Source organism: Mycosarcoma maydis, chromosome 1 (genome assembly GCF_000328475.2).
Source record: "Mycosarcoma maydis chromosome 1, whole genome shotgun sequence".
Taxonomy (NCBI): Eukaryota; Fungi; Basidiomycota; class Ustilaginomycetes; order Ustilaginales; genus Mycosarcoma; species Mycosarcoma maydis.
In genome coordinates, this window is record NC_026478.1 from 668,617 (window position 1) to 693,028 (window position 24,412).

At 53.0% G+C, this 24,412-nt stretch overlaps 9 protein-coding genes across 9 annotated transcripts; 4 read left to right on the forward strand and 5 right to left on the reverse strand.

Annotated features, from left to right (window-relative positions):
• Positions 1–123: 123 nt before the first annotated feature.
• On the reverse strand, positions 124–2,037 carry UMAG_00251 (uncharacterized protein; the record flags this gene model as incomplete). The annotated part of the gene is made up of 1 exon (XM_011387874.1): positions 124–2,037. The coding sequence occupies one exon, from the start codon at positions 2,035–2,037 to the stop codon at positions 124–126; it is 1,914 nt and encodes a 637-aa protein (XP_011386176.1).
• A 1,156-nt stretch (positions 2,038–3,193) lies between these two features.
• Positions 3,194–4,035, forward strand: UMAG_10959 (uncharacterized protein; the record flags this gene model as incomplete). The annotated part of the gene is made up of 3 exons (XM_011388406.1): positions 3,194–3,492; positions 3,621–3,735; positions 3,826–4,035. 3 exons carry the CDS (start codon positions 3,194–3,196, stop codon positions 4,033–4,035), a joined length of 624 nt encoding a protein of 207 aa, XP_011386708.1.
• Positions 4,036–5,989: 1,954 nt separating this feature from the next.
• On the reverse strand, positions 5,990–6,718 carry UMAG_10960 (uncharacterized protein; the record flags this gene model as incomplete). Its single annotated transcript, XM_011388407.1, has 1 exon — positions 5,990–6,718. The coding sequence occupies one exon, from the start codon at positions 6,716–6,718 to the stop codon at positions 5,990–5,992; it is 729 nt and encodes a 242-aa protein (XP_011386709.1).
• A 3,192-nt stretch (positions 6,719–9,910) lies between these two features.
• Positions 9,911–11,278, reverse strand: UMAG_00254 (uncharacterized protein; the record flags this gene model as incomplete). Its single annotated transcript, XM_011387875.1, has 3 exons — positions 9,911–9,994; positions 10,176–10,829; positions 10,925–11,278. 3 exons carry the CDS (start codon positions 11,276–11,278, stop codon positions 9,911–9,913), a joined length of 1,092 nt encoding a protein of 363 aa, XP_011386177.1.
• Positions 11,279–12,463: 1,185 nt separating this feature from the next.
• Positions 12,464–14,380, forward strand: UMAG_00255 (uncharacterized protein; the record flags this gene model as incomplete). The annotated part of the gene is made up of 1 exon (XM_011387876.1): positions 12,464–14,380. One exon carries the CDS (start codon positions 12,464–12,466, stop codon positions 14,378–14,380), a length of 1,917 nt encoding a protein of 638 aa, XP_011386178.1.
• An 842-nt stretch (positions 14,381–15,222) lies between these two features.
• Positions 15,223–16,362, forward strand: UMAG_00256 (uncharacterized protein; the record flags this gene model as incomplete). Its single annotated transcript, XM_011387877.1, has 5 exons — positions 15,223–15,281; positions 15,379–15,397; positions 15,471–16,049; positions 16,131–16,224; positions 16,307–16,362. The coding sequence occupies 5 exons, from the start codon at positions 15,223–15,225 to the stop codon at positions 16,360–16,362; spliced, it is 807 nt and encodes a 268-aa protein (XP_011386179.1).
• Positions 16,363–16,478: 116 nt separating this feature from the next.
• UMAG_12148 (uncharacterized protein) lies at positions 16,479–19,775 on the reverse strand (the record flags this gene model as incomplete). Its single annotated transcript, XM_011388539.1, has 3 exons — positions 16,479–16,492; positions 16,595–16,711; positions 16,784–19,775. The coding sequence occupies 3 exons, from the start codon at positions 19,773–19,775 to the stop codon at positions 16,479–16,481; spliced, it is 3,123 nt and encodes a 1,040-aa protein (XP_011386841.1).
• Positions 19,776–20,597: 822 nt separating this feature from the next.
• Positions 20,598–22,298, forward strand: UMAG_00258 (uncharacterized protein; the record flags this gene model as incomplete). The annotated part of the gene is made up of 1 exon (XM_011387878.1): positions 20,598–22,298. The coding sequence occupies one exon, from the start codon at positions 20,598–20,600 to the stop codon at positions 22,296–22,298; it is 1,701 nt and encodes a 566-aa protein (XP_011386180.1).
• A 298-nt stretch (positions 22,299–22,596) lies between these two features.
• On the reverse strand, positions 22,597–24,297 carry UMAG_00259 (putative Elongator subunit ELP3; the record flags this gene model as incomplete). Its single annotated transcript, XM_011387879.1, has 1 exon — positions 22,597–24,297. The coding sequence occupies one exon, from the start codon at positions 24,295–24,297 to the stop codon at positions 22,597–22,599; it is 1,701 nt and encodes a 566-aa protein (XP_011386181.1).
• Between the last annotated feature and the right edge of the window lie 115 nt (positions 24,298–24,412).

Here is a 24,412-nt window from a genome sequence, read left to right on the forward strand (position 1 = left end):
GTACTCACGACTGTCAAACGGCTTCTTGCCTTTGTTGCAATCACGAGTCAGAGTGAGATTTCGTGATCGGATATATCATACAGCGAGAAGGTCCCAATTATGGTCAGAAGTGCGCTCGTGAAGCTACAAGCGATCTAGCTTGCGTATACTCTCAAATACCTCGACTACTACCTTCGTGTTGGTCATTAAGCTGTGACCTGCTCCATCAACTATATGCAGGGTGCAGTTTGGCATTTCCTTGGACAGATTGATCGAGCTTGAGAGAGGTATCCGCTCATCCTTGCTTCCGTGCCACACTTCGCAATCCACGTGGACATCTGCGTAGCCAAATCCCCACGGCCGCTTCCCGAGAATCAGATTCAGATCGTCCACCCGCCCGCGTGCGCTCTCGGCGTGCGATGCCTTGAGTAGTCCCAATGCAGTTTCGCGTTCCACGTTGGTCGATGTCGACTCATCTTCCGCATTCGACATATCAGGACGTCCCATATCCACAGCGTTCCGTGCCGTCCAGCCTGGTTCCTCGCCTCTGGCGCGGCTCGAGCGGCTTGTTCCGCTCTCGAACGCGTCAGATCTGATCTCTAATGCAGACCTGGACGTCGGCAACTGCCGATCCTTGGGTGGTGGTATCGGTCCACGGTCAGAACCGCGTGGCTCGTCTCGACGCCCGGCCGTAGATGCTTCATCTTCCACCGCGATCGGCGGTGTCTTGCTTGCCGCTCTAGGCCCTTCCTTATTCAGCTTCCAGCCTTGGATAATCCACTCTGCCACCTGTGCCGTTTTGATGACACTGTCCGGTACGTACCGCAGCCATCGATAAGCACTATCCTGCTGTACTCCTGTCCATGGCGCGAGAAGATGCAGAGGCCCCAGGATGCGGTGGGGCAGGAGCAGTGCTACAGCAGCAGCAAATGGCGCACCAGCGCTGTGCGCAAGCACTGAAAATCGGTCAATACCGAGCAGATCCGCCACCTGCTCTACGATGAGACTCCATCCCAGGATCGTGCGTGCGTCTGATGTGAGGCCTTCAGTTCGTCCTATGCCCCATCGATCAATGCAGACCAGACGCAGATTCAGGGTTGAGGCCAATTCGTCGTACAGGCCGACCAGGTGTCTCGAGGCCCCTAGGCCAAGGAACACCATGACCGGTTGCCCGCCTTTCGCCCCGACATCGGCAAACGATACCTGCACACCAGCCGCACCGGGAACCGTGATTCGGACGCAACGTGTCAAACCCCTCTGATCAGATGGCATGCTTATGGTTTGCGACTTGCTCGGTGGTGAGCGTACCGGAGAGGCGTGTTTCCTTCGAGATTGACGTTGCACGTGGACAGGTTCCGGATCAGCGTGCCAAATCGAGAGCCGAGACATTGCCCATTCGAGACGTTCATCTTGCATGTTCTGCAGCAATGTACGTGTTTCACGCTCCACAGAGCTTTCAGAGGCGACTGACTCAGAATCAGATATCTCACCAGTGGTTAATATGTCATCAAGACCGGCTCGGTACGGTTCAGAGGGGTGCCGCTCGAATGCAGACCAAGAGACCGAGCGTTGCGGGCCACGCTCTGAAGTTGGAACGGTCAGCAGTTTGGTGGAGTGGGTCCGAACGATTTCTTCGATCGACTTGATGGGCTCGTGCGGAACCTCTTGCGACTGAAGCCGTCGCAGTGCCGCCGAAGAAGTGGCCGACAGGCTCGGCCCGGCGCGCTGCGTGGGTCCAGATCGATCGTTGTCTTGACTCGGAGTCTTGTGAGGCCGCGACGATGCGCTTACAGTCGACTGGTTCAATTTACCCTGGTCAGAATGGTAAGAGCCAAGCTGACTGCCGGAGCGAGATCGACGGATGCTGCTATCGCTGGAACAGGCCTGTCTGTTCTCATTGAGCTGGTTGCCGTCGTGCGCTACCAGGGCGTGCTTGGGTACATACGGCCCCGTTCTTTTGCGTTCTGGATAGAGGTCGTAGTAGCTCTTTGCGGGTCGGCTGTGACTGACAGGGTCATCCGCCCCTTTCGAAGCTCCAGCTCGGTCTGCTCCCACCATTTCCTTGCTTGCTTCTGTGATGTAGACCCTCTCTTCGCCGCGGTTTGCTGGTGCTGTGCGACCAGACCAGGAACATTATAGGTTCTTGGATTGTCCTACGCTCTGTTGTGAGACTATGCTAAGCTCGTCGAACCCTTCAAGGAGGATGTACGGGAGGCATGTTGTCCTGCAAGCTGTACGAGCCTATTGCTGCGGCGAAGATGCTTATCGGGAAAGTGGAAATGATACAAGGCAGTTGTCACTTTGAGAAGGTAAATACAGGATAACCAACCGTGTTTTCTCTTTGTGATCTCCACGTCCGCGGTCACGCCGAAGAGGGTTGCAGTTATGTGGAGGGCCCTAACAAACAAAGTACTGTATTTGAAAGACCGTGGACGCTCCACCGTTCAGAACGCTAGGAAAGAGGAACAACGTGTTCTCTAAGCCTGCCAAGAGCTTCACGCTTCGATCAGCAAGCCTTCTGCAAACCTAGTCTACCTCGTCCCGACGAGATCTCCTTAGGAAGATCAGTCTGCCTGCTTCAAGTAAAGGAAATGTTTTCATTCCACATGCCATCTTCCTTTAGTCCAATAATCGTGAATGTCCTCGTGACTCGTGACTTGCTCATATCCTGCTGAAGAATACGCTTCGGCAAGCTTCGAACGCATGGGTTTCAACAAACAGATGTTGGAAGAGTAGAATTAAACAAAAGTAAAATCTAGATCTGAGGATGAGGCGGGAGGTCACGGGTTTAAAACGGACATGATGTGTCCTTCCTGTGTCCTCAACTTGGACTCGTGATTTTGCGACTGACAAGTGGGCAGATTCTTAGGCTTCTTCACCCCATTTAGAGTACAGTATAGTCACGTTAGTAGACATACTGTATCTTGCTTTATTTCCATATGTTGTCAAGATGGAGTATATTCATGTTTGTTTAGAATGGCAGACCGACTCTCGACAACGCCCCTACGCCTGCTCTTCTCTGTTTTTCTGAGCTTATGAGCCCAAGCTGTGCTCCCACTCTCAACAACAACAAAGGTACCAATGCAGACCGATCACTTGGTGTATGGGAACATCGTCGAGACAGCGACAGTCTCATTCCTCGACTTCCGACCATGGTCCAAACACCAACCGGAGGGCAATGCGATAGCAGGTGTACCTCTTTCCCGACACGCAGATGCAGACACTACTCGAATACACCCTTAGCTATGAGGGTCAGCATGTCATCACGCCCCTTGCTATTCTGGTCGAATGCGTCTCAACCCTGTGTTGCGTCACCCATCACCTGGACCCTTCTGCTAACAAGATGAAATTGGGACAGCAGATGCGCATACGCATCAACATTCTCATTGCGAATCAGGACTGGGATGCACTCTACATCTTTGCTAAAATGATCGATGGCCAGACGAGCGTTCGCCGAGGTGCCCATGGCCTCGGCGCTGCCCACCTCGAGACCGACGAGGCAACTAATAAGATGTGCACACACTCTCCCGCATTCATCCCGCCTAGACTCACACATTGTCCTGTCCATTGCGAGGAGACACCTACGGCGACCCTTCGTCCCACCACCCTTGTTGAGATCACTCGCCCCCTTGTTGGTCGAGAGGCCAAGTCATGGAGCCTTTCGCCCTCAACCGTCACCTGCTCAATACTCTGCCAATCCTGTACGATCACTTAAGGTGGAATGCCGATCATGTCCTTGATCCCAGCTCAGGCTCTGTGCACTTCTGGCGTCGTCGCTTGCAGAACACGCTAATCTGTTGTTCCCTTCGCCCAAGACGTCCTGGACCGCAAACACACCACTTACAGCACGCGGACACACTACTGCGCTCCATCGTCATGCAGAGTATCTCACCCCAGCTGCATATCGAATACTTCTCTGAGCACGACGATCAGCTTTCGGTGACTGTATCAGATCTCTTCGTCCAGGGTGTCAACAAGTGCACCATGCACTCCGACGTGAAACAGTACAAAGTGCTGATAGCCACGCTGGCGTCGATGGGCTGGGGTCAGTGCTAAAGCCCATAGTTTCTTTTCAATTGGGAAGCCCACCTTCCTGAGCTCCACACATACCTAGAGGGGCCCCGATATCCTGCTTTCCGCTACACAAATATGAAGCGTCCACTTCCCGGCGTTCAAAATGCTCTCGTTGACATGTATCTTTGATATCCACGGGGAAGTTCATGGCGGCATTCATGATTCGGACCAAAGCGAACGCCAACGACGTGTCGCGTAGGTTCTATGTAAAGGGTGAGCGAACACTCCCGCGGACCTCCACAGCAGCACAGAGGACCTGCAGCTCATCGCCCTGCGTGCCGCAACACTCGTCAATTACTGGACCTGTGGCGAGCTCAAGCACGCCGCCAACCGCTGTCCCGATTGTGATGCTCACGCACAATGGCTGAAGGACAACGTTAAGGTGTTGCACATGTATCGTGCCACCGCGTTAAACGGTTCGCAGCGACTAAGGGTGAAGCGCCGACATTTGCTTTCGTCACCGAACTTAACCGGCAGCCACCGACAAGCCACCTCGTCTGGTTCGTTTTCGATTTAGGTGCATCGTGCGTCATAGTTTATCAAGTGCACCACCGAAATGGATGACAAAATGTCGACTCTTCGTCAGCATCACTACAACAGGTGGCGGCAAATTCCCTGTGTCCGAATTCACGTCGTAAGAAAAGGAAAGAGTCGTCCTCGGAACCACCCCGACAACCACCCCGGGTGGCTCCTAGGTGACTTCTTGCAGGAACCACCCCTCGCAGATGGCTCCTAGGGTGGTTCCGAGGACGACCATCCTCTTAATAGCTTGTCGGCCAGGTGAGTTGCATAGGAGATCACACACAAGACGCAAGACCTGGTATTGGAGCAAAACAATGTATGTATTCGTAGCCCAGCAATTCGAGAAGGTACTGTTGCAAGAGAGTTATTGGCAAAGTCAGCAGCTTGCTGGAGCATCGATCGCGGCTACAAAGCTCGCGAATGATCGACTCGACCAGCTTTGTATAGGCGTCTGGCCTCTGCGGCCAGTCGAATCATGAATCGCAGGACGGGCACGCCGTGCAAGGATGTCGGTTATTCCTCAAAGGGCGGGAGAGGGTCACGGGTCCCGGGGCTGCAAGCCCATTCGTGATTCGATGATGAAGCTCGCTTCGGAACGGCTTTTGCAGTGCCCTGTCTCGTTTGGGACCACCTTCGCCTCTGTGAGAGGTGTCGAGCGGTACCAGAGGGGGTTTTGAGGCGGATGCAGCACGAGCGGCTGCAGGGTCGATGCGGTGGATCACATCGTCAAGCCAGTGCAGCGACTGGGCAATGCTTTGGTGGTAGGAGCGCATCTCATCGCTGAGATTGCATATGGTTGATTCGAGCGCTTGGCGTCGTTCCAGCACAGTGCTTCACTCGTCTTGGTGATTCACGATTTGATTCGTCTTGTCTGTTTGGCTCGTTTTGATGGTTGCGGGTAGACGGCAAAGGCGTGTTGGCGAATTCACGATTGAGGAGGATGGTGTCCATCGCCCGAGAATTCTCGCATGCTTGCCGGCTGTATGTGGACGATAGTGTCAATCAGATCTTGTATGCTAGACTGTGACTCGGGCTGACTCGACTGCCAGCTGCCACGGGTAGCTTTGCTGGACTCGGCCCGGCTGATGGAGTCGGATACGGCATACTCTCCAATAGAGCTCAAAGACGAGTCGCTCATGAGGCTAATCGGATCGCGTCTTTCTCTCTCCTCTTCCGACTCGGTGCTGTTTCTTCGGCGTGTCCTGACCTGTCGAGTCTGCCTACTGATACCATCTTGCTTTGTTGTTGTTTTTTTGGGTTTCCACGGTGTGTCATCTTCCTCCACGCAGAAGCGAATACGATCTTATTGACGGTGGACGGTGGCAAGAAGGAGGAAAGTACAGCGAATCATGAATCTTGGCACCACAGACCAAGGGAAGCGCAGACAAAGGACAAGGCTTCTCACGGAAACGACTCAGTCATCAACGGCATGGTCGGAATCGACTTGCTGAAAGTCCTTCTCAATTGCTTTGAAAGGCAGACGATGCAGCAGTAAAGGTGAGCCAGACGGTGAGTCAGACATTTGGGCACTACGAGACTGCCTAGGCGGGGTTGCTGAATCATCGCAACTGTGGAGGAGGAGGAGGATGCCTGAGCGCTCCAGGTGATCGAAAGTTTTAAAGAGATCCGCTCGCCATCCATCCGCTTTCCCAGCATGTCTTTCTGACTCGTCAGTATCATCTCGTTGCCGCCAACGCCTCATGCAGCAGTCCATCGTCAGCTTCATCGCCAGTCTCGTAGCATCATACGGAATCGTAAATCGCCAACAAACCTCGTCGTGCCCGGCGTAGTTATCAATCATGAATCTCATAGGACCGCCATGGCTGTGTGATCCGTGTGCCCATGGTTGACGACGTGTACCCGCACAGCTACCACTGCTCAGCGCCGTGCTACCCAGTACAAAGCAAGACTGGTTGCTCAGACTCATGCACACAGACTTGGCCTGAGCTATGATCAAACGTTCAACCTTGTCATCGGCCTTTAGACTGTACGCATGCTTCTCGCTCTTGCGCGTCGCTACGGACTCCACACCGCTCAGCTTGACGTGGGCACCACGATCTTGAATGGAAAAACAGACAAGCATGTCTATGTCCGTATCTCTCCAACATTCGAGTCGCCTGGGAACGACGGTAAGCGCTATCATGTATGCCCTCAGGAAAACACTCTACAGGCTCAAGCAAGCTGGTCGTTCATGGCACGCTGCCCTTGCCAAACGACTACAGGCGTTTTTATTCAAGCGCTGCCATACTAAACCCTGCATTTACGTACATGGCAGCAAGGACGCTATAGTGATACCTACCGTCTATGTCAACGACTCGTGTGGTGATGCTGAAGAAGCTGGAGAGCTACTTTCTGGCGGATACAATGGAACATGCCGCACCTCACGACTGGCATGAACGTCAATTACGATAGTGAGGCGCGCACCCTTTCGATTCACGTCGTGAAAAAAGGGTAAAAGTCGTCCTCGGAGCCACCACGGCAAGCACCCAGGGTGGCTCCCCCTGAAGAGCCACCCGAGCAAGGACCCCCGATCTAGGCTCCTCCTCAAGTGGCTTCCAAGGAGCAGCCACCCTGGGTGGTTGCTTGTTTGGCTTCCGATGAGCAACCAGCCACCCCCCATCAACCAACCGGTCCCAGCATACAGCTCAATACGCCACAGTTGTTGTCAATCACGAATGCAATCATGAAAATAATAAATTAATCTAAGCCAACGAGCGAGCGAGCAAGTGAGATGGACGAGTGAGCAAACACCAGAGATTGAAGAGTGAAAGAGACCAATGAGTGAGCGAGACCAACGGGCGATACCAGCAAGTGAGAGGCAAGACCTTCACTTACGAGCAGTGGAGATGGCACGGGACAATGAGAGAGCATCGACGCTTAGCAGAAGAGGCGAGGACAAGATCTGATGGTGTGGTTTCAGCAGCGTCAGCACCAGCGCCGACCACAGCATCGGCAGTATCAACAGCGTCGGCAGTATTCGCAGCACCACGCCCACAGCACCACACCCGCAGCGGCAGCAGCAATAGCAGCAGAATGCCGATCCTCCCTCTCCACACGCCGCAGTAGCCTCGCGCTGAGCCAGTCTGCGCACGCCGCGGTCTTTTGATCAGCAAGGTCTCGGTCAAAGTCGAGTTTCATGCGGACATCTACCCGCTGGCGATTCGTGATTCATGATTGGCTTCGTCTATAAGCCTGCTCGTCTTGGTCTAGCCCTGATGCTGCATCCGGTAGAAGTTGGCCTGCTCACTGTTGGGCTCGGTGGCATTTTTCGGTCCCGGTATGGAAGGACCACAACATCCTCCACTATCGACCTCCTTCAGATGCTTGAGATCCGCTGCGCTTTCAGTCATGAGTACGTACTTCTCCTCTCCGATCGATGCTCCCGCAAGCTGCTGGCTTTGCCATTTTTTAACTCTCTTGCAACAGTCTTGAGCACCTTCTCGAATTGCTAGGCTACGAATACATGCATTGTTTTGCTCCATACCAGGTCTTAAGTCTTGTGTGTGATCTCCTATGCGACTGGCTGACAAGCTAATGAGAGGATGGTCGTCCTCGGAACCACCCTAGGAGCCACCTGCGAGGGGTGGTTGCTGCGAGAAGCCATCTAGGAGCCACGCAGGGGTGGTTCCCGGGGTGGTTCCTGGGTCGACTTTTTGCTTTTTTTACAACGTGAATTTAATCACGAATCATGAATCCGACAGCTTTTGCAAATTCCCATGTCTAAGTGCCTCACTCACGACTCCATGTTCAAGTTCTTATATACGCGTGACCCGTTGGCGTTTCGGCGTATCGAAGTGCCTTGTAAATAGGAACTTGCATCTCGAGATTCACTCTTGCCCTGCGACTCATGTCTGCATTGAGCTTGAAGCATTTACTGATCCGGATAGCAATCCATGTTAGAATATCTACGATTGGCGTTTAGTCTGATCGCCCACAATCATGCAACCCTTGCAGTAACCTAACCGGTATACACGAGTGACCGGACGGGAACGAGTAGGTGTCTCAGTACGCGCGCTATACGCGCGCGACACGCACTCAATACACCAGCGGTACGACCGCGGTACGCGTGCGATACACTCGCAGTACGACCGCGGTACGCCCGCAAGTATAGTAACTCGCCAGAGTTTTCCCAGTTCACAACATAGCGCTGGTAGCGAGAAGCCCAGAGTAGATTCACACAAGTCACGAGTCGCTGGACGACTCACGACTGTGGGAATATGCCGTTGGTTACAGACTCGCACCAAATGGAAGAACCTGAGGGAGAACAGACTCATGCATCTGGCCAGTGGCCACGGCTAGTCAGCTGTATGAGGAGGCGACGTATAGGGAGAAGCTCATGTAGGATACTCGTGACTCCAGTCAACTCATGTACATGAATACAGAGGGAACGCTCACACTTTGTAGTTAGTCCCTTGTCCAATACACACTATCCAAATACATTCCAAACCATTCTCGACCACTACTCAGCCCCAACTCGCCTCTTTAAGGAAAGGGAGACTTCGATATTCAATATTTGCGGTGAATCCTTAGCGGGCGCTGGATGATCGAAGTCTCCCTTTCCTTAGAGAGGCGAGTTGGGACTCGTGACTGAGTGGTCAAGAATGGTTTGGAATCGTGAATGTATTGCTACCAGCGCTATGTTGTGAACCGGGGAAACTCTGGCGTTCTGAGACACCTACTCGTACCCGTTCGGTCACTCTGACTCGTGTGCACCATTCGGGTAACTGCAAGGGTTGCATGATTGTGGACGATCAGACTAAACGCCAATCGCAGATATTTTAACACGAGCGAGCGCTGTGTGTGTTACGCTGACGGAGCGCGTTCACCAGCAGCTTGGCCCCAGCTCTGGATAGGGTGGCTTGTTGCAAAGTCCGTGTTAGAAAATCACGAATCGTGAATAGTGGAACTCGTGACTGACTGGTTAACTTACAAAAAGATAATGAAAAACAATCACGAATCACGAATCACAGAATCACGAATGATTAAGTTCCAAAATCATGCTTTTTGACAGGTGACAGTTAGATATCAGGTCAAATTCATGATTCGTGATTGTCGAGTTAAACCAAACTCGTGACTCATGACTTTTTGAAAACTGCCAAAGCTTTAGGCGTCGTGTGATGAAACCCAAGTCATGAGTCAGTTGCCTGGCCAGAAAGTCGTGTGAGTCTTGAGTACTATGTGATTATTCACTCGAATCACACGTGACTCGTGACTGTCAAAAATGTCTTGAATAGAATCATGAATGACATGAATCTTGGTCCTAAACGGCAGAAATCATGACTAGAAAAAATCATGAATCATATGTGATTCATAATTTGAAAATACGTAAGGTGAGTCAATCACGAATCACGAATGAACAAAACGCGCCCAGCTCAAGCAGGTTAGCGCGCTTTGCTCTGATCATCATCTCCTGGCCTACCTATTTGTGCCAGTATATCGTTGCCGTTCATCACCGATGGGTCGGAGAGTATGGCGCTGCTGTTGGCTAGGCTGGTTCCATACGATCGGCGTTCAGATCTACTGCAACAATCACGAAATCGCGTGTCTCGATGGGGGGCGGAGTCGACGTTGCACGTCTGGAAGTAGGCGGCCAAACTTACCTTCTCAACGAAAACGGGATCCTTGCAGTCGTTGCTACTTGGAGTATCGAGCGAGTAACTGCTTTGCCAGGACTCGAAGTAAGGGCCCCAGCCATGTGCATCTGACTGTTGATCAACGTGCACCAGGTTCCTGGTGCTAGTCGTCACTTCATCTGGGCTTGGAGTCATGCGAAGTGATAACTGCGGTTGCGATACGGAGGTCCATTGGTCGCGAATGTTTGACACCACCCCGTACCCGTACCCAGGCTCGATCGGGCCCGAGCCAGTACCAGCCGCACCTCTGCTCGCCCTGTCGTAAGGTGCGCAGGCGACAGATGACCAAGGTGGAGCATCTGTTGCTAGTATTCGATTCGCGCCAACAATCAGACCGTGTAGGGAGAGGCGGGCCAGAGCGGCACTCGAGGAGCAGCAGTATTGGACCAGAACACTCAATCTGCGCGTAGTATTATCTCCCGTTTCGGTGTGACGAAGGTCAACAACATCTCCAAAGGGCTCAGTCAAGGCTCTAACCATGCTAGGCGACGCAACGACATCGGTATCGAGGCCATCGAGCAAGAGTATGGAGTCATCCCTTCCCTGATACGCTTGGTGAATCTCGGAGACATTGTGGCCGCGTTGGGTCAGTTGCCGGTGTTCGAGAGGCTGGAGATTCATCTGAAAGTGTGTCGTCAGCTTGCTACGGTCATTTTGTGGAAGAGAAGCGTGACTCGAACAGTGTTTGCTCTGCAGGTGGTCAGAGCGGAGCTTACCTGGTGGCCTGCGCTGATCGTGTCTGGTTGCAACGGCCTCTCCTCGATGTTGGTATCTGAAGTTTCGTAAGAGAAGGGCGTACCGCTTCTCTGGACAATGGCGAAAGAGACTTCGATACGATAATTGTGCCATTGGAGCCCGTTGAGGTGTTCGATGGCAGCTCTAGCTTGAGAAGGATCCGACATGAGGATGAAGCCGCGTCGGCGAGCCGCATGGTCGAGGGTAGCCAGAATTACGGCATGTTCTACCGAGCCAAGCTGGGCAAAGAGCTCTTGGAATTGCTCGGTCGTAGCATCCAGAGGAAGATTAAGGACGTACAGGTTGCGCTGAGCACGCTCGCGATTAGCTCCCATTTTTGTCTGATATATTTGCAACGGAGCGAGGGAAAAGATAGTGGAACCAGCGACGATGTTGTTGAGATCAGCTCTGAGCTTGGACACTAGTGCAAGGTCGAACCTCGAAGTGGGTGGTAGCAATAAGCAATGGAGTTGCCATCTGGGATTTCGAAATCTAAGAGGCGAGCGTTCAGGGTACGCAACAACAGGGAGTATGTCGTCATGCATACACTCAGCCTGAACAAAAAAGGAAAGAAAAGACACACTGCGCGTGGGGCTCAGGCTGACAGGTCGCCTAGAATGACTCAGCTTGATTGCATAGCGGAAGCGCACGAAGCTGCGACTCTGGAACCGGGTCAGCGCCTTCCCGTGTGTTTGCCTCTGCTGATTCTCGTCGAAAGTGCTCTGCTAGACTCTCGCATAGCAGTTGACAGGTGACGGTGTACTGCAACAACTGGATGCTATGTCATCAACCTTTTATCATGCTTTGCTTCATTCGCAGCATGGAGTTTAAGAGCAGCATCAGAGTTGCTCAGTAGCTCGGAAGCAAGACGCCCTAAAGTGTCCATCCAACAGACAAAACACAGCAGGTCAGATAGCGTGAGTGCCATATTTGAGAAGCCCACGAGAGACGACGACCACAGGGCACAGTAAATCTCGCAAGACTTAAACAACGACTCACAGACTGACATGAGACAACCAAATATAAAATGAAAGAACAAGCGTGACAGAGGGAAATCCCAAGACACGGGCGGGCCTGTGCGAGAGCAAACTTGCTTGCTGTGCTCCGGGACCTGCATGTGTTGGAATTACAATTTCCGTCGCGTGAACAAGACAAACATTCACGATTTTTGGCGCGCTCGACAAACCTGATCTTTGCTGACCCACGCTTAGTAAAATCACAAATAAGCGCCACGAGTTGAGATTCAAAAGGAGTCGGTGTCTCATGCTGAACTGTCTAACACATTCTATCATCATCGCTTTTGCCTACGACGAGCTCTTGAGGCTAGGCATGGCGCCGTAAAACGATACCTCTTTCCGCCACAATCAGATCTCAGTCGAACAGGCTACCCACCAGTCAAATGGTGGGCGGACTTCATACAATTTGAAACGTTCTCGGTCAACCAGAATGTGGGTTGCTGTGTGCAGATAGATCGCGTCCATACGAGCGTCGATGGTGGCAAATCGCACACATCTTCGACCATGTCGACAAGTCGAGGCAGCATCGTCACACTAGCATCAGCATCCATTGGCACAGACAAACAGACTGTCCATGTGGGACAGTCTGACTCGTTAGACCGGTCCTCTCACCAGATGCCCGGTCGAAACCAACTGTCCTCGCAAGACTACGTCGAGCTGACTCGCATTTCCCGCAAGAAGGACGACATCGAACAACACATTGATGGCCTGCAGAGATGGCCAGCATGGGATCCTTTCCAAAATGTTTCTACCTACTCGGCTGACCTCGACTGCCTCGAGCACAGCAAAACGACCCTTGATGCTATCACGAGCAATCTACAGAGTCGCAGAAAGGAGTGCAGCCGTCTGGAGCGCGACGTGGACCAATTCAATCTGGAAGACATGAAGCGACTGCGTACCGTGGCAAAAGCCGTTTCGAAGCGTCACCTGTCTGGTCCAGACACTGACCTCTTGGAGCTCGCACTCGAGACCGTGTTTGCGCTCGACAGGCTTCTTCGTCTATTGCGCGAGCGGCAGCAAGAGCACGAAGTGACGGAGCTGCGGCTGCAATGGGAGAGAATGGTTTGCTCGAGCTGGGCAGATGTCGGAGACCTGCGTCGTGACATCAAGGCTTTCGAACATAAATGCAAAGCATTGGCGTGTTCCAAGCCAAACTCGCACTCCTTATCATCCTCCCAAGGAACTCAGCGCCAGCACGAGGATGTAAGGACCGCAGTAATTGATGCACAACATGACTCGACCGAACAGCGCATGCCAAAATCGACCAGCGCCTCGTCAAGTCTGGCCATGGAGTCGCTCAAGCTCGAGTCTTCTCGCTTGGTTCTCCGTATCCGTAGTTTCGAAACCGAGAAGGCTCGTCCCGCTGGCAAGCTTTTGGACCTTCTTATTGACCAAAGACAAGTTCCTGAAAAACTGATCGACGAGCAGGAAAAGCTCGAAGATGCCCTTCCTCACCCCTCTTCCGTCGAGGCCAACTCTTTGCATACCTTGTCACTGCTGGGGCAATCCTCTGTTTCGCTTTCTAGTGACCACGACCCAGGAAAGTCATTGGCCGCAGAGCTCGAAAGCAAGAACCTAGTCCGCGCCGACGAATCTAAGCTTATCAATCCGTCCACTTCTGGAAGCCTTTCCGTGCAAACCCTTGCCACCCCTCAGGATCGGCTTCGTAACGTTGGGTCAGCAACCCCTCCCCGCAAGGGTTCTGCTTCAAGCTTGCTTGCGACGCCTGTACGACACGCTTCAAATCGGTATCGCTCAAATCCTCGTGATGCCCTCGACGTGGCGATTGGTGACATTGTCAATCGCTTGTCCATCTCTGTCTCGATCACAAATGCCTCTCTGACGGGAGGTGTGACGTCTGCTCGACCGCCTGGGCTCCAAGATCTGAGCGGTCAGTACTGGATTGGCGATCCTGACCCTCGTCTTTGCTTCTGCCGGTTTCTGCCGTCCAACTTGGTCATGGTTCGCGTCGGAGGCGGCTGGCAGGAACTCTCGGAATTTCTGATGCAGCACTATGCCCATCTGAGCCCGCGAGGCGCCCATAGTGATGGAGGCGAATCAAGTGGAAGACAGACATCCAACCTGGCTTGGATGCGGTCTGCCTCTGGCCCGGTAGGTTCGCCACGTCTCCGGACCCGTTCGTCCGTAAGATCACTACGATCGCACGAAGCGATGCACACAGGCACTCCTCGGTCATCGTCGCGGATTGTTACAATGCCATGCATGAGGAAGGCATCCATTATGACGCCGGTGAACGAGGGCAGCGCACAACCCAATTCTATCACCGAGCTGCACCAAGTGCCCTTCGAGTGTCGAGACCGCGGCTTTTCCCCATCCTGCACATCTTCTGACGTGCCTTCTAGCAATTCTTCTTCGTCCATTGTGATCCATCCTTCATCTCCGTCTTCGTCCGCTTCATGACATAGCACGCAAGGACGCTTTTTAGCTATTGACCAAATCTCAATCAATAAGCGTCTGCTCAGGGACGATCTCCTAGTTTCCCGCACAGTCCATGCAAAGCATTCTGCTCGTCACCTTCTTGTATTGTAATCTTGTCAAGTTATGTGTACTTCTCCGCATCAATATGTAAAGCAGTGTGCTCGTACGACTGTGACGAGTCTGTTGAATCTGCAGTGTCCGGCTTCCACAATTTGCGTCTGTCGAAGCATGCCCCGATCGACTCAGGCCGATATGATGAGACTGATTCCAACCTGCCAAGGAGATGCATCCTGCCGGAGCTGCTGGTTCGCTTGCAGTCAGTTTGCTGCTCGCCGGAAAGGGACACTTGCCAACAGTAGCCTGTTGCAGAACACACGTGTCTGTCAATTACGAATTGCAAACAGGTGGGATTCAGACACTTGAATCATGAGTTTGGTGCGTTATGAACGAAGCACGAATATGGATCGGAGACCGGTCCGGGCCGCATTATGTTTTTTTTTGGATTAACAGTTACACCTCGAGACACGAACACTGAGATTTCGTTGAATTCACGAAAATCTCAGAAATGCGGTGGACCCCGCGGGGGCTGGTGTTGCAAAGAAATCCTAAGCGACCAGACAGCTTCGCACCGACCATGCATACTGTAACTGTACATTCGATACTTTGGTGTGGGCTCAAGCTAAGGAACAAGTCACGAGTGTCGGAATCAACATATCTGTTTCTATTTAACGTACAGACTTTGATGGATCCTGAAGCCGGACGCTTTGACCTTCCAACCAATTCCTCTGTCCACTCACACCGACACCAACGACCAAATCCGTGCAATGTCTACGTCTCCTGATCAAGTCGAAAGCTATCCTCGCCCAGGAAAGACTGCCATCGTGTGAGTCTCCGCAACACGCTCTTTGCAGTTATTCGCCCGCACGTTAACGTGACTGACTCTGTACTGTTGTTCTTCCGCATTGTGGCTTTCCCAACAGCACCGGCGGCTCTTCTGGAGTAAGTACTTGAACTCGCTCACCCATCGTACAGTGTGGCATGGTGTACTGATAGTCCTCTCGATCTATGACAGCTTGGACGAACGAGCGCGATAGCCCTTGCTCGCGCAGGCTGGAATGTCACCGTCACGGGACGACGTGAGAACGAGCTTCAAGAGTCCGTTACCCTTCTCAACAAGGCTGCGGGACGCGATGATGCTGGATTTTTCGTCGCTGGTGATATCACAAAAGAAGATGTCGTTCTTCGAGTCTTCAAGGAGACCGCCGAAAAGTTCGGCCGCATTGATCTTGTCTTCTGTAACGCCGGCATCTCACCTCCCAACGTTCCTTTGGCCGAACAGAAGCTGTCCGACTGGCAAGCAACTGTCGACGTCAACCTAACCGCACCCTACCTCTGTGCTCGTGAGGCCTTCCGATACATGGAGAAGCAGCAGCCGCAAGGAGGTCGAATCATCATCAATGGCAGCATCAGCGCATACGCTCCACGACCTTTCTCCTCGCCTTACACTGCCACAAAGACTGCCATGACTGGTCTTACCAAGTCCTTGTCGTTGGACGGTAGGAAGTTCAACATCGCTGTCACCCAGATCGACGTTGGCAATGCAGCATCCGAGATGACGACCAAGATGAAGTCTGGCCCTGGTGTCCCTCAGGTAAGAAAAGTGAACGCAGCATCTTGGCGAACGTCAAACTTCAGCTGACCTGTCCTCTCCTCTTCCCTGGCGATCCGACAGGCCGACGGCACCTTGCGTCACGAACCAACCATGGACCGTGAATGGGTAGGAAAGGAGATCGTCCACGTCGCAGAAATGCCTCTGAGCGTCAATGGTGAGTCCAAAGCTAGTACGAGCCGCATTCTTATGTCAGTATGTGCAGGAACTGATTCGCAATCCTTTTCACACTTCAACAGTGGCTAGCGTCGTTATCCAGGCAACAAACATGCCAAGCCATGTTGGCCGTGGTTGAATCATCGCTTCAATTTAACTACTTCCAAAGAGTCCTCAACATCCGAGATTGTTACAGTTGAAATACGAAACGGGTGTACAAAGAACAGCTGTTCCACACATGCGAAATTCAAACCTTCATTCCTCTTCCCCTGTGGTCACAAGCATGGACATAGCAGGGTCGAGAGTTCGAGCTTGATGTTAGCACGGAAATCTGAGCAATCAGCAGAACAACGAACACAGAAATAACTTACCCTCAAGTGCCTCAGTCAACTTGATGCGATTGCCGCCTCTCCACCATCTCACAGCAAAGAAGACGGCTGCTGCCACAATTGTGGCAAAGAAGGCGCATGCCAATGCAATCCATCCCCCTGTAAGACAAAGGTAGAGCGCAAAGTCAGCTAAATGCGCAAGAGGAGGCGATACATTATTGAGACACTTACATCTGTAGAACCAGCTGGGTTCGTATGGCGAGAGAACGGTGTCGATCTGGAAGATGCCGCCGACAGGTGCACGCTCGAGATGGACGTCACCTTCAACAGCTCGGGCTTCACGGCCAAATGCGAGCACGGTGGCAGAGTGGCGACTCGCTGATGAGCCTCGTGTGTTTTTGATACCCACAAGCCAGCCGAGTCCGTCGCTTTCCGGATCATGTGGGCCAAGACTTCTACCTGAGCTGTGTCGATATCGGTTGGTGCTGGCAGATGAGATTTTTCGAAAGCTGATCTGACCATAAGAGCTTGACCCTCCCTGGGATCGATCAAGCAAGGTGGCGAAAGAGCTCTCGTCCTGCATGTCGATATCATCTCCACGACCATCAGGGAGCAATGTATCTATGGCCTTATCGGTGGTGAGCGGAACGAGATGCTGCTGCACAAGTCTCACGAGAAGGTCGCGGTTTCCGAGGATTGCGGAAAGATTCACCTTTGTAAAAGCGCTATCAGTAGGGACCAACACCATGAAGCCGAGACTCGACTCTATGGTTTGATTCTGAGGAATCGTGCTGTTGAGAATGTATTCGTAACCTGCCTGAACCATAAGGTCTTCCATGGTATCAGCTTTTGCGCCTTTGAGGAGATCGCGGATGGTCAGGTCGAAGGGGATATGGACACGATCGACTTCGTGAATGACACCCGTGTTGGTAAGGATATCCCCTTTGACGATAAGGGAACAGGTGCCATTCGGTTCGCCTGCTTTGCGAACAAGGATCGAACCATTCTTCTGCTTTCTGATGGATAAATTTGCGCCAAGTTTGGGCAAGAGGGTGGGATATACCGTTTCTTGCTCGGTGAAATCTGATTTATAAGCGATCTTGTCGATGGCATGGTATTCAATGAGTGCTTGCAAGAGATGCTGAGATTCGGGCAGCAACACGTAATTCATTGCAAGACCTAGACCGGTGAAGGCATCGTTGGTGGGTACGAGGTAGCTGACGCCGGGTGCGCGCTCGACTGCCTTCTTGAGCTCCGCGCTGAAGACGGTGGCCACAAAGGTGGAAAGGGACAGGTAAGATACGGCTGTCTGCACTGGATCTGATGGTGGTTGGAGCAGTTGTGACACAATGTAGATCATGGCAGCATTTTTGACGTCTACAGGTGCTCTGAGAACATTTGCATCGCCAAAAGCGACATCGCCGTTGCCCTTCCTGTCGGAAGCAGCTGAGTCGTCAACAGTAACAGGCATCTTCTGCCTACCTTGTCGCAGCTTCCAGTCAGCAAGCTCGGTGTTGAGCAACATTCCACTTGTCAAGTTGCCTGGTCTGATCTGACCAGGTAGAATGTGGTAGCGAACGATCTCCTCGAGAGCGGGGCCCTTGCGATACTCGCGGGAAAGGCGACCCTCTGACCGGGCTGTTGGTTGCGGGAGGGCATAACCTGGATACCACATGTCGATGACGTCGTCGCGAGGGGCGAGGAAAGTAAAGGTATCTTGATCTCGCCTCTGCAAGTGAGCCGGTTTGTTTATGTAGCGCTGCAGATTGGCATCGTAGATGAGATCAACGAAGCGTGAAGCGTTGAGCACCCTGAGGGTGGCCTCAATGCTCATGTCGAGATCGCCAAACGGCAAAATGAGATTGTCAATCAGGTGAATGACTCCGGACTCCACGAGAATGTCCTCCTGCAAGACGCGTGCGTCTTCCATGACTCTGATGGCTCCATCTTCACCGTCGGCCTCGACGGAGACAGAGCCGCCAAGAGCGGTGGGAAGGGTTGCACGTCCAGCAGCGCGGATGGATGCCGAGTATACAGGAGAGCGATCACCGAGACCGCTTCCGGACATGTGCCAGCCGAGGAGTTTGAGTCGGTCCAGCGCAGCCTGCTGATAATTGCCGAACAAATAAGTTGACTCCAGCACGCTGAGATTGTCGAAAGCTTCCGAGGCGGGCAAGAAGAGGGTGAGATGAGGCACAGTTGAGAGACTTTTCAAAGTGTCGTTGCTGACCAGTCGTCTAAGGGTGTCCAGGCGAGGATGAGTGAGGACGACTTGCTCAAGCGACGGGGGCAAGTTTATGACCGAGTCGATGTAGTGAAGAACGCCGTTTTTGGACCGCCAGTCTTCGCCCAGCGACTTAGCGCCGCCACGACCCTTTTCATCAGCTCCAAAGAAGAGAGCTTTACCTTTGGATTTCGCGAAGCGAGCGTGCAAGAAAATGTCGGCCTTGTCTTTGTCGTCGACTAGAGCAACACGCATGCGTTGGCCGTGGTGGCCGAGCAAACCTCCATGATCCTCCTCGTCGGGGATGGGAACTCGGCCCGGATGAGTAGGCTCGGCGAGCAAGCGACGGGATGGAAAGTGCAAGGTGGTGAGCATCTGTGGCTTTCCAGGCTCTGGAAGAGGCTTGGAGGGCAAGTGAGAGCCGGTGTCGGCACTCAGTGTGAATGGGAGGGTGTAGTTGAGGATATGATATAGGAGATGCTGACGTGCGACAGCATTGACATTTCCAGCTGCTAAGCATGTGCCTTGATGCCAGATGCACTGTGAAGAGGCGCTGGATAGTAGAGATGAGTTGGATGCTGGTTCGTCAATCAGATACTGCCAGAAAGTTGGTGAGGCGGAGGCTGCTCCGAGGACGGAATCACGTTGTGCTATTTGTTCGTTTCTCTTTCCGAGGAACGCATCGTTGGTTGGAGCCAAAATTGTGAGGCCAGAGCCATCATCAAGCTCCTGCAACCTGTTGAGAGTCGGAATCAGACGTGTCCTCTGAAGCAGACGCACAAGGATGGTATGATCCGGTGATTGCGTCAGAAGATCGATTAAATTGGGAGAGATTGGATCGTTTCCTTTGCGTGTATCGGCGTCAGACTGATCGAGGATCTGCAAGGGCTTCTGCAGATTTTGCTGGATAATCTTGGGGGCGACCAGAACACAATGAGCCCATGTTAAATAGAGGCAGAGGAAGGCGATGCGGCCTGCCGTCACTCGCATTTGCACCATCTCTGCTTTGGTCTTGGCTGAGCGTGGTTGTGGAAAGAGGTGTTAGAAAAATTCACACGCTGTGATTGCAGATCGGGAAAACGCTACGGAAGGTTGTAACGGAGCGCCATCGCAGGTGGAAAGAGTCGACAATGATCCCGTGCGAGATACAGGAAGAGACGAATCAGGGCGAGATCGATGATGGTGGTGATGATGATGATTCGTGATTGATGAGCCACTTGCTGTGTGTTTAATCAGCACAAGCACAGACCCTGCATAATCCACAATCGTCGCTCAAAGAGATATTCACGATGATTTACAGTAAATTGTCGAGACTGAGAGACACGACCGATTCACATTCGTGATTCATGCCGATTCTCAAGAGGCAATCACTAAATCACGATTTTCTCGCTGGGAATCGCCACAGCGAGCAGAGCAGTGCGGCTCATCCGTGTTTGCGTTTCGCTACAAGCGAAAGCGAAACGCCTAAAACCAGCCCAAGACTCGGTCCAAGACTCAGTCCCAAACTCGATCGTGTGCGCGCATGGGACAGCCTCTTTCAAGACCCTGCATTTCGCAACGTCAGGTAGCAATATGCAACCTCCACGTCGCTGTGAATCGTGAATCGTCATCGTCAATCATCAACCGTCAATCGTCAATCACGAATCGTGAATCGTGAATCGTGAATCGTGAATACCAAAACGTGACTCACGACTGACGCCAACGATTCACCGCCAACAGCAAAATCCGACGCCGAGCAACTCCGCGCAGACACTCAACCCTGTCCACAACCTAGCCAACCCAGGCAGGATGCATGGCTCTGCTGCGTGCTCATGAGTCATCATGTCGCGAGCTTCGTGGAGTAGCACCGGCTCTGACGCCGAAGTACAACATCATTTCGATCAACCCTTCAACTATGAGCCGCGTCTCGATCTCAATCCACAACCCACTCGAGGCAGACGGCACGGAAGTGAGGACGCCGACAAGGCTGATTCCGACCAAGTGGTCGACGATTCTCGTTCTACTGCCGACTCGGACGCAGCTTCAATTGCATTTTCAGACAGCTTTCAGGCTGCTCTCGAAGAGCCAGTCAATGAAACCTTCGATCAACCCACAAGTCGGCCGCTTCACTTTCTTGACGATAGCGAAGATCAAACAAATCAAGCCATCTGTCGCATCTGCCTTGAGTCTGCGTCAAGCGATGTATCCGGTGGCGAGTCTTTGGGTCGTCTCCTCTCGCCCTGCAGATGTAAAGGCACCATGAAGTACGTACATGCCACCTGCTTGGATCAGTGGAGGGCAGCGTCCGCTCGATCCTCGTCCGCAGTGGCATGTGACCAATGTGGTGCTCCATACCGCTTTCGCAAGTCCAAATTTGTCGGTCTCGCCACGTCACCCACCCTCCTCTTCGTCGTCAGTCTTGTTCTCTTTCTCGTGCTCATCTGGACCGTGGGCGTGGCTGCTACTTTTTTCATGGACATATATGAGCGACCTTCCTCTGACAGCACATCTGCGACTCAACATAAGCTCAAATCCAAGAGCTGGTGGCCATGGCGAGCCTCTGACGTGATTCGCGATCCCGAATCTGCCTCCGTCGAAGCAGATGCGTGGTCTTACCTTGATGTTGATTACACTCCTGGGCTATGGGGTTACAGCAGTCTGATGTATGAGCCTGCGGCATACGTCAAGCTCATCAAGCAAGCAGTGCGCTCATTTGCCACCGGCGAGGCCGTAGAAGCAGTCAAGGAAGCTGTGGGCTTGCAGGATGGCTTGGAAGAACCACCGACTGTTCGGGAAGATGCAAACGAAGAGCGAGGCTTCTGGTCGGCTCTAAAGCACGAATGGATGTATGGAGACGGCGGTTTGTGGGAAAAGAGGGCGTCTCCTCCCTCCCAACAGACCCCGACGGTTCAGCCTGAATCGACATCTAGCTGCATCATCGCCGAAGCTCAAAGCACGCCTCCACCAAAAGCGAAACCGCGGGAAAAGTATGATGCAAGAGCTGCAGCCGACTACGACGATTCGAGGGAACAAAGGCGTCGCCGTAACAAAGCGACCAAAGCAGCTCGCCCATCGAAATTGGGTCAAGTTGAGCCGCAAGGATGGCTGAACAAGCTGCTGATACAATTCTCGGTCGGCTTTTCTCTGGTTGGCATTCTCTCTTTCGTCAACCTCCTCGTCGGAGCATCCTTCATCGGCCCAATCAACCTGCACAACTTTGGACTTGGCCGGTCGTTTGCACGCATGACTTCGGGCGGGCGCGGACGCAATGGCAACCAGGAAGGTGTCAACATTGCCTCGATTCTCCTTGTCCTGCTGGTCATTATTGGTGTGGTACGCGCACTGCACGTGGTCTACAAGCTTGTCCGTAAGGCAGCCAGAAGAGGACTAAGCAGGCTCGAGGCTGTGATCGTAGATTGGCAGTACGAAGATGATGCCGATGTCGCCCCGAGCCATGTCGTTACCGCTACGCACGATGCTCGGGATCACGAACCGCAGCTTGTGCGGCAAAGACACGCTTTTGGTCTCGTCGACGATGATTGAAGACTCCGTAACAACACAAGAGGACCAAATTCACATTCCAGCATTCGTGATTCGTTTTCGAGGTCGCAAGTCCCTTTAACCAGGAAAAGCGCAATCCACCCAGACATTGTCGACGGCAATGTAATCTCAGACGTCGATGGAGTGTCGGGAGCGAAATCATGACATGGAATGCAATGCAATGCGGAAGGCAGGGTTGAATAGAAATACAGACTGTGAATGAGGCAGAAGCTGCGAAACCTTGAGTCGGCGCCGGGAGAAGGATGCTGGGGAGAGAAGTGTTCGAAGACGCTGATAGCGATCAATAGTAGAACTCGGATTCGAACCTGTCAACGTCGGGGGCATCAGCCTCGCCAAGCTCGTCCACGAGCATCTTGACCATGTAGGGGCCCTCGAGCTCGTAACCCAATCTCCTGTAATAGTCTCGAGTGCCAACACCCGAAATAACGGCCAGCTTGCGCGATCCATGCTCGTCGCGAGCGATGCGTTCGGCCTGTTCCATAAGCAGCGTACCGAACCCCTGATGTTGGAACTTAGTTGGATCTCTGGAGTGAATAGGCACTGCGCTGCCATACGTATGCAGCTCGCGGACGATCGAGCATTGGCCATCCTTTATCAGTTCAGGTCGGTACGTTCCGGCAGCCGAACACTTTCGCAGACGCAACAGTGCGATAAGGATGTCCTTTTCCGGATCTTCGTATGCGAGGAACGATTCCCAACCGCCGTTGGCGGTGTAGTCACGACGAATGAATTCGACCTCGTCTGGTCGCACCTTGGTGTGAATCTCGTGCAGTCCGACCTCGCGATATCGAACATCGCGACAGGTGACACCAAAGTCGCGCATACGCTCCAAGGCCAATTCTCGCAAATTACCGTTCTCGACACCGGACGAGACGAGCGGCATGGGAATGTCACGCTGTACACGATAGACTCGCGTCCAGGGTGGTACCAGCGCCAGGATTCGTGCGACGAGATCGACCAAGAACGACGGTGTGTAATTCTTGTATCGACCCGTCCTCCATAGCTCGTAGAGACCTGTGCCACGGATGACGAGAGTAGGATAGAGCTTGAGACCATCAGTGCGGAAAGCCGGATTCTCAAAGTATTCCTTGAACTGCTCCATATCACGCTCGACGCCAACGTTGGGTAGGTCTGGCATCATATGTGCGACGATCTTGTAGCCAGCATCTTTGGCAAGCTGAAACGTCTCGCACACGGCCTTGACGGTATGTCCTCGGTTGGTATCCCTCGCCACGTCCTCGTAGACGGATTGAACCCCAATCTCGAGACGTGTGCAGCCGTAACGGAGCATCTGAGATAGATGTGGCCTCAAGCAGTAGTCGGGGCGCGTCTCAATGGTGATGCCGATGCACTTGGTGAGTGCTCTCTCCGAGTACTTGACCGCTTCGTCTACGTCTTGGCCATTAAAGCCGCTGAGGGCATTGTGAAGTTGAGCGATGAACTGATTACGGTATGTTTCGGATAGCGACATGAATGTGCCACCCATGATGATGTACTCGACCTTGTCTACGCTGTGGCCAAGCTCGCGAAGCTGCTGCACACGGTTCTTGGATTGCTCGTAGGGGTCGTATCGAGCTCGAATGGCTCGCATGGATGTTGGCTCGTATCCGGTGTAAGATTGAGTGCTGTACTCAAAGTCGGAGTCGGGGCCACCAGGGCAGTAGACACAGATGTTGCCGGTGAGTGCGATATGAGGGCAGCGATGTGGCTTGCACATGACGGCCACCACGGCGATACCCGAGGCACTTCGTACAGGTTTAGCCTTGAGCGCAGGTACGAGCGCTTTGCGATACGCTTCCGGAACAGCAGCGATGATGTCGGTGAGCCTCGGAACACCATTGTAGCCATGTCTTTTGCACGTTGTTGTGCGGATTTGATTCAACGAAACGGATGCTGAGCGCTCGTGAGCATCAACGAGCTGTGCTGCGATGTCTGCGCAGACACGCAACAGCAGCTCGGCTGTATTTGAGGACGCGCCCATGGCAAGCAGTGGATCGCAGTGATTTGGCCGACTGCACTGAGCAAAATTTGATGGAGCTTAGGAGCTGAGTGGTGCAAGCTTGTCAGTGGAGGGCAAGTGAAGGTCGAAGTGTTTG